This window comes from Ursus maritimus, unplaced genomic scaffold, assembly GCF_017311325.1.
Source record: "Ursus maritimus isolate PB19 unplaced genomic scaffold, ASM1731132v1 scaffold_29, whole genome shotgun sequence".
Lineage (NCBI taxonomy): Eukaryota > Metazoa > Chordata > Mammalia > Carnivora > Ursidae > Ursus > Ursus maritimus.
The window spans coordinates 3,075,051-3,083,627 of NW_024425452.1; the positions used below are offsets into that span (position 1 = coordinate 3,075,051).

The 8,577-nt window shown below is 47.8% G+C and overlaps 2 protein-coding genes across 2 annotated transcripts in view; one reads left to right on the plus strand and one right to left on the minus strand.

Moving 5' to 3' along the window:
- Positions 1-46, minus strand: part of GTPBP2 (GTP binding protein 2) — a 45,783-nt gene extending 45,737 nt beyond the window's left edge. Inside the window, exon 1 of the mRNA XM_040643521.1 lies at positions 30-46. The gene's annotated coding sequence lies outside the window, so the exon portion shown is untranslated. The remainder of the gene's footprint in view (positions 1-29) is intronic.
- Positions 47-3,732: 3,686 nt separating this feature from the next.
- LOC103664059 (MAD2L1 binding protein) lies at positions 3,733-7,329 on the plus strand. The gene is made up of 3 exons (XM_008691868.2): positions 3,733-3,874; positions 4,395-4,660; positions 6,427-7,329. The coding sequence occupies exons 1-3, from the start codon at positions 3,805-3,807 to the stop codon at positions 6,937-6,939; spliced, it is 849 nt and encodes a 282-aa protein (XP_008690090.2). The 5' UTR covers positions 3,733-3,804; the 3' UTR covers positions 6,940-7,329.
- Positions 7,330-8,577: the final 1,248 nt, after the last annotated feature.

The window sequence follows — 8,577 nt, forward strand, 5'->3', positions numbered from 1 at the left end:
GAAAACTAGAAGCAGCAACAGTGACTTACCTCTGGTGATCCTTTCAGGGGCTCAAACCTGGTGGAGTTCATGACTTCCCCTCAAGACTACAAGGAGGCAGGTGGGTTACTGATCATTTAGTTGCTGTCCACATGGCATAACTCCCCAAAGCCGTGGGAGCTGAAGGACCAAAATCTGCAAAAGGGCCTGGCAGATCCAGTCAATTTTGTGGTCTTCAGTGTTTGAAAGCACACATGACTTCTCTCTTTTCCACCCCGTTCAGCGAAAAGAAGGTAATGCTGCAGAGGTCAACTCCAGCCAGGGGCATGACCTTGCCAGGAAAACTGCTACTTAGAGGCTGAGACTGAGGAACTCAGTATGAGATCTCAAGAAGGATGGAGGTTAGAAGGGAGAGCCAAGACCGTTCCCCCAACATTCTCACCACCACCAGCTCTGTGCTCCCTCGATAACCAGGGCCTGCTGCACTTGCCTGATAACACCATCCTCTTATCTTCTTGGGTCTTTCAATCACCCAACATACACAATTTTACTTCGTCCATCCCAATCCCCTTGTCTCCTAAGTGGAGAACTTCTTTTAAGAGATGGAAGGGGATAACCTATTCTGATATCCCATTCTTGAACAACCTAGCTTACCACAGACAGGAGTGAAGGCTGGCAGAGGAGTAGACTAAACAGGGATGGCTGTCCAGGAGGAGGTCAGGGCCCTGGGAGATGGAAGGTAGTAGATGTGTTTGGTTTCCTGGAAGGGTTGCTTATGAGGTGTCTGGCTATGGGATTATACACACACAGACACACACACACACAGACACACACACACACACACACACACTTTTTCCTGGTATATAATTAGTCATTTTTTCTTTGTGTATAGTACCTTTACATAAGTTTTAAATTCAGAGACATGTGGGTGGCTCAGTTGGTTAAGTGTCTGCCTTCGGCTCAGGTCATGAGCTCAGGGTCCTGGGATGGAGATCCGAGTTGGGCTCCTTGCTCAGCAGGGAGTCTGCTTCTCCCTCTGCCTGCCACTCCCCCTGCTTGTTCTCTCTCTCTCCCTCTCTCTCTGACAAATAAATAAATAAAATCTTTAAAAAATAACAAAATTTAAAAAATAAATTCAAAATTAGCAATTTTTCCATTTATACTTTCTTGGTTTTCTCTCATGCCTAGGGTAACCCCACTCCTAGATTATGAATTATTCCCCAATATTTTCTTCAAGGAGTTTGGAGGTTTGTTTTTATGTTTAGATCTTTAATCCATTTTAATTTTTAAAGATTTTATTTATTTGAGAGAGCGAGATAGAGCGAGCACAAGTGGAGGGGAGGCACAAAGGGAGGGGGAGAAGCAGGGTCCCTGCTGATCAGAACCTGAGCCAAAGGCAGACTCTTAACCGACTGAGCCACCCAGGCACCCCTTCAATCCATTTTTTAAAAAGATTTATTTATTCACTTTAGAGAGAGAGAGCATGAGCAAGAGTGGGAGGAGGGGCAGAGGGAGAGAAGGAATCCTGAAGCAGACTCTGCACTGAGTGTGGGGCCAGACACAGGGTTCGACCGCAGGACCCTGAGATCATGACCTGAGCCAAAACCGAGAGGCAGCCACCTAACCTACTGCACCACACCCAGGCGCCCCTAGATCTTTAATTCATTTAGAATTTATCTTTATGTAAGATGTGCAGTAGAAAGTAATTTGATGTTTTCTCTTTTAAATGGATAGGGAGCTGTCTCAAGTTACTTACTTCGAAAAGTCACCCTCATCATATACTAAGATCTCCATATACATGGATCTGTTTCTGGACTCTCTCCTGTTTTGTTGTTTGTTTGCTTATTCCTGAACCAACACCACAGTATTTTAATCATTGTACTTTTACAGTATGTTTGGTCTCCGCTCCCTACTTCCTGAGACACACCCCTTTTGGCCTCCATGACCTGACACTTGTTTATTCCTCTTTATACCTCTCTACCTACTCCTCAGTTTCCCTCACAGGCTCTCCTTTCTCTATTCACCCCCTAAACATTAGTGTCTTCAGGATCCTAGCTCATCCTCATTCTATGTGCCCTCCCTGGGTAATAGTATTTACTCCTACACCGATGACTCTCAAATACATTTCTGTTCTTTATGGTGTTCCTAAATATCTCTTCACTGTCCAATGGAACAGCAAACTCAACCTGTAAAAAACTGAACTCATCTTTTTTTCCATACCACACACCAATAAACCTGCTCTTCCTTTAGTGCTCCCTCCTTCACTGAATGGTACAACTGACCATATAGTTGCTAAACTTAAAAAACCTGCTTGTCTTCTTGGTAGTCTTTATCCCATTTCCTCTTCCTGGAATCAACTACCAAGTCATGCTCATTGGACCTCCTAAATATCTCTAGGGTTCACCGATTTCTTTCCACCCCACGGTGACTACGACATTTCAGGGCTCTTTCACCAATGCACTTGGGTAACTGCAGTCACTAGCTCTAATTGGTATCCCTGCCTCCTCTCTCATCCTCCCTGTAATGTAATCTCTACAGTGCAGCCAGTGTAGAGATTAAATATATAAATTTAATCATATCAGTCCCCTACTTAAAGCTTTCAAAGCTTCCCCGTCCCTCTATGGATCAAGTTCAAATTTTTTTTAAAAGATTTTATTTATTTATTTATTTATTTATTTATTTATTTATTTATTTATTTATTTATTTATTTATTTATTTATTTATTTATTTATTTATTTATTTATTTATTTAACAGAGAGAGAGAGACAGCCAGCGAGAGAGGGAACACAAGCAGGGGGAGTGGGAGAGGAAGAAGCAGGCTCCCAGTGGAGCAGGGAGCCTGATGCAGGGCTCGATCCCAGGACTCTGAGATCATGCCCTGAGCCGAAGGCAGACGCTTAACAACTGAGCCACCCAGGAGCCCCCAAGTTCAAACTTTTTAACACAGCTTGTAAAGCTTTGCCATGATCTGGATCCTATTTGTCTGCCACAGCCTTAATAATCTGAATCTTTATAATCTGAACTCTTTCCTTTTTTATTTTATTTTATTTTATTTTATTTTGAGAGAGAGAGTACGTGAGTGGGTAAGGAGCAGAGGGAGAGGGAGAGAGAGAATCTCAAGCAGACTCTGGCACTGAGCTCGGAGGCTCTCACAGGCTTAATGTCACAACCCTGAGATCATGACCTGAGCGGAAATCAAGAGTCCCGCACTCAACCGACTGACCCACCCAGGTGCCCCTAAACTCTTCATTCCTTGAATGGAGGATGCTCTTGTCTCTCAAGGTCTCCGGGATACCTAGGCCCTCCTCTTTACCTTTCCTCATCCTATAGTCACAGTTTCTTGGGCACACTTCCTCTGGGACCACACCTTGCTTCCACACCATCTAGGTTAGGTGGCCGGTTGTTCTATCCACAGCCCGTGCACACCCCGCGGTATATAATTCATCACATGGTATTGTATTTCTAGGCAGCAAACCCCGAAGGACAGCAACTGCCTCCTGCTTAGTTTGCCAGAGGCTCCAGCACCTAGGACAGGGCCTGGCACGAAGTAGGTGCACACTGAATAGTGAACGCAGGAGGGAATGGGTGCGTGAGGGCGAGTGCCCTCTGGAAGGCTCACCTCAGTGGCTGAGAGAGCGTGGGTTCCCTGTGGGGGAAGGACTCGGCGTACCCCTGCGGGAATGTTAGGAGAGAGCACAAGGATCAAATCCCAACCCCGCCCAGCTCCCACCACTGCGACGGGGCGGCGCCCGATTCGCCTCTGTGCAGCCGGAAGTAGAGGCGAGGGCTTCCCATGATACCCCGCGGGCCGCCCATTCAAACTACATGGAGAAGAGGGAGGAGGTCGTGATGGCGGCTCCGGAGCCGGAAGTGCTGTGCCCGGCCGCAGAACCTGGTAAGGCCTAAGGTCCGGAGCTCGGGGAGCCTTGGGGGACCTGTTTCTTCCCTACGGCCGCTATCCAGTCTTTTAGCCCATGGCCCTTTCTCTGGCCCCGTCTTCCTTGCCCCTGTTTGCCGCCGTCCCTCCTGGCTCCGGCTCAACCCCAGGGACTCCATCGCCCCCTCCGTCCTGGATCCCATTGGTTCGTCCTCACTTTGTCTTCCTCTCCTCGGCGTTCTGGACCCCGCTTGATTACACTTAGTGTAAACGAATTTCCCCAGATCAGGGCCTCCACTTTCTGAGCGGAGCCCTAGTCACGGCGTCCGAAATTCTTCCTCCTCCACCTCCAACCCCCCCATTCCGCCGTCACTTAAGTCACCTTAGGCGACTGGGGTCGGGAATCTGCCCGCCACCACCCTCAAGGGGTTTGCGGAGGGAATGTGTCGGGCTGTTCCCTCCCCAGTACACGGGAATGAGAAGACTGACTTTGGCTTTTAAATTTTTTGTCTCTCTTGTCCCTCTGCGCACTTACTAGATTTGGAATGGTATGAGAAGTCAGAGGAAACCCACGCCCCCCAGATAGAGCTACTTGAGACTACCTCTACTCAAGAACCTCCCAAGCCTTCGGAGCCCTTTTGCCCCAGAGACTGCCTGGTACCAGTCGTGTTTCCCGGGCCTGTGAGCCAGGAAGGCTGCTGTCGGTTTACTTGTGAACTTCTAAAGCATATCATGTACCAACGCCAACAACTGCCTCTGCCCTATGAACAGCTTAAGCACTTCTACCGAAAACCTTCTCCCCAGGTAGGCACAGGCATTGGGAGAAAGCTGGGGGAGACTGTGATTGTTGCAAGGTAGGCAGCTGAAAGGGGTTCGAAGGAGTCTAAAGGCCCTGTCAGCCTCAACAGCTGTAAGGAATGTGTTTCAGCTCCATGGCTTTAGTTTCTCTGCCACCCTAGTCTTTGATAGTCTAACCCTCCTGCTATTGTGTTGCATTTGGACTTCATGAACTGACACTTTAATTTTAGTGTCTTTTCTCCCCAGATGTTCATCTGTGTGTGTGTGTGTCTTTTAAATATTTTATTTATTTATTTATTCGATAGAGAGCACAAGCAGGGGGAGCAGCAGGCAGAGGGAGAGGGAGAAGCAGACTCCCCGCTGAGCAGGGAGCCCCATGCGGGCTCCATCTCAGGACCCTGGAATCATGACCTGAGCTCAAGAAAGACGCTTAACTGACTGAGCCCCCGAGGCGCCCCTCGTCTTTGTTTTTATGTTTTACTTACTGGGGGACTTCCTTGACTTTATATTCTAACACTTCTATAATTTTTTTGGCAATCATATATATTTTTTTAAAGATTATTTATTTGAGACAGAGAGAGAATGGGGGGGGGGCAGAGGGTGAGGGAGAAGCAGACTCCCCGCTGAGACGTGGGGCTCAGTCCCAGAACCCTACGATCATGACCTGAGCCTAAGGCAGACGCTTAACCAACTGAGCCACACAGGTGCCCCTGCAATCATAGTCTTAAGAGCTCTTTCTAATTTTTTTTTCATTTTTTAAAAGCATCCTGTTGTTTCATGTCTATATGATCTTCTGTTACTTGAGTATATTAATTACTGTATTTTTGAAGTTTTCCTTTGTTCTTTTCAGTTTTCCGTTTTTTCTGGATTCCTTTTTGCTGTTTGTTTTGGTCTCTGACGTTCGTGTTAGAGGCTTTTATTCTGTGTCTGGTGAATATTTAAGAATAAATCAATGAAAGCTCCGTGTGCAGGGCTGGGCCTTGTGAGCTGATAGACTTCACTCTGAGGATATTGGGGAGGAACCTAGTGGTCTCTTTGGAGAACTCCCAAAACATCAGGATGGAAAGTCTTCTCTCTGGAGAACACTGGGTAGAGGAAATTGGGAGATGATCTAAGGGTCCTCACATGGGTTTTCACTCAGTTCCCCTCTGTTCGCTCGTCTGTGGTGCCTAAGTTGCCAATTCCAGAGCCATTCTGGGGTTCTGCAGTGTGAATCGGTTTGCTTTTCATGGGGGGTTCCTTCTTGTAGCACTTGGTATTCAGCTCCCTTGAATTCTTCCATCTGTCTTCTATTTTCCAAAAGTTTGTGGAGTTCCCTTTTTTCTCCCCTCCCTCCCTTCCTTTTTCTCTCATTTAGTAATATTTCAGATGGGACCACAAAGAAACATGTGTTTAATTTTCCACATTTAACTGCAAGAGCAACTCCAGAATCACCTTTATTAAGCCAGATTATCCTCATTTACTGTTATCACTCACGGCACAGCAAAATTTGCCACCTGCCATGCCACCAAATCTCCTTGACTATTTTAGTTGCTTCTTTCTGGATGCCCTCCTGCTTCAGAGTACTGTCTTTGCTGTTCTGAGCATGGGAAAAGTATGGTTTGACACAAAAAATGCATTTTCCTTTTTGATATATTGCCCTCTGAGAAAAACCCAGTGTCATGGCCATGGACACCCAGTCCCAGAAGTCTGCTGCATCCCAGTGGAGTTCTTCATAGGACATCAGCTTCCCCCATCTTGTCCTTCCCTTTCACCGGTCTTTGTCCTCACAGGCCGAGGATGCGATGAAGAAGAAAGCTCGGGCCACCTCTGAGGTGAGCAGCAGGAAATGCCAACAAGCGCTGGCAGAGCTGGAGAGTGTCCTAAGCCACCTAGAGGGTCTCTTTGCCCGGACATTAGTACCCCGCGTGCTTGTCCTCCTTGGTGGCAGTGCCTTAAGTCCCAAGGAGTTCTACGAGCTTGACTTGTCCCGCTTGGCCCCCAACAGCATGGAGCAGAACCCGAGCACAGCAGCTTGCTTGCGCCGTCTCTTCCGAGCCATTTTCATGGCTGACGCCTTCAGTGAGCTGCAGGCGCCTCCGCTCATGGGCACCATTGTCATGGCACAGGGGCACCGGGACTGTGGAGAAGATTGGTTTCGACCCAAGCTCAACTACCGCGTGCCCACCCGGGGCCACAAACTGACCGTGGTCCTGTCCTGTGGCAGACCCTCTGTCCCAGCCGCAGCCTGGGAGGATTACATTTGGTTCCAGGCACCAGTGACACTTAAAGGCTTCCATGAGTGAATGGGGGTGCTTCTTCCTCATGAACACAATGGCTTAAATGATCTTTCCCCCTGTGGCACCAAGTCACCCATCTCTTGCTTGGAGCTAGAGTTGCTTCCTGGTGAGAGGAATGTTCTGTCCTTCCAGCAGCCTGCCTCCCCTCCTCAGACTTCCTGGTGGGCTGATTGTATGGCTGTGGCTGTCATAATTATCACTGAAAAAAATCTCTTTGAATCAAAGGTTGATTTTCCCAGAGGGTGCTGGGTCAGGCATTTCTGTTCGGGTTGGAAAGTAAATATGGGCCCATAGACAGTCTTATGGAAGCGGCCCTTTTAATGCTTTTTGCTATGGTCTTTCAGAATTTTTACTAGGGACATAATGAACTTAAATATAAAAATTAATGAATTTGCATTCAATTATCCTGTAACTCTTGACTTAAAGATTTCCAGGGTTAAGACTGGAGTATTTTGTCTTTCTCCTTGGCCTCTTATGCTTCAGGGCTTCTAGGATTTTTTTTTTTACTGATGGTTCTTTCTCTTCATCAGCCCTAGGCCCATCTGGGAAGGGAAGGGACTTGGCCAAGGTTCTGTAACACTTTGATGTCATAGTTGGGAACTAGAGTCCTCATCAGCTACCTCTCGCCTGATCTCCTTTCCTTGCCACGTAGGGATTTTTGTGGTCCTTACAGTATGTGTGCCAAAGGTCACACAGGGGAAGAGGGGCGGAGAGACTAGGCTGAGAAGAGAAAACTGAGAGGGTCTTTGCCAAGCTGCAAAGCCTATGGGAACAGCTCGGGAGGCCGGAAGTCCCTTGAGGGGTCTGCCTAGCCTGTCTCCATTGCAGTCGCCAGGCGGCCGCTGGCCGTTCCCGATGGCAGCACTGTCCTTAGGCACACCCTGCTCTCCTGCCGGCGGCACCTCTGACCCGGCCGTCCTGACCCTGGCTGTTTCTCCGGCTTCTTGCCGACCTGACTGCTGAGCACTGATGCTCTTTGTCCCTGAGAACACCTGCTTATTTCATGGAAACAAGTTGGAGACAGTCCTTACCCTGCTGGTGTTGGAGATAGGTAGGTAGGGGTGTGTGTGTGTGTGTGTGTGTGTGTGTGTGTGTGTGGAAATGGGGACAGTATAAATATATACTATTCTTTATGTTTTAAGAAGAAGAATGTTTTGGTGTTAAGACATAAAACATGGTTTAAATTTTATACTATGTTTTAAGCACTTTACACACATTATCTCATGTAACAACCGGCTACAGTCTGTTGTTCCCATCTTATAGATGAGGCTTGGGGAAATAGAGTAACTTGCCTATGTGGGGAAACCTGGATTCTAACCCAGTCCAGCCGGCTCCGGAGGCTGAGGACCGTACGCTGTACCGTGCGGCCTGTGTGGCTTTACTCGGAAATAATTCAGCCCACGCACTGTGCCAAAGGTGGTAGCCTTGGAAAGCGGCAGGACTCCCATCTCTGGCTGCAGACTTTGGCTCCTGACAAGGAGCCTGCCGTTAATAAGTGGTCAGTAAATCTGGAATCAACAAGAACAAAAGGTTTGGGTGATTTTTGGCACTGTGACCCCTCGAAGCATATTCCACCAGTTAGAATTTCAGCTGGTTTTCAGTCCAAGGATACTGCCTTATGAAAGGGGGACGGGGCCATATCTC

Coding starts and splice junctions, on each gene's coding strand:
- LOC103664059 (XM_008691868.2), top strand. CDS start 3,805: ATGGAGAAGAGGGAGGAGGTCGTGATGGCGGCTCCGGAGCCGGAAGTG. Junction 3,875..4,394: donor GTGCCCGGCCGCAGAACCTG/GTAAGGCCTAAG, acceptor CGCACTTACTAG/ATTTGGAATGGTATGAGAAG. Junction 4,661..6,426: donor ACCGAAAACCTTCTCCCCAG/GTAGGCACAGGC, acceptor TTGTCCTCACAG/GCCGAGGATGCGATGAAGAA.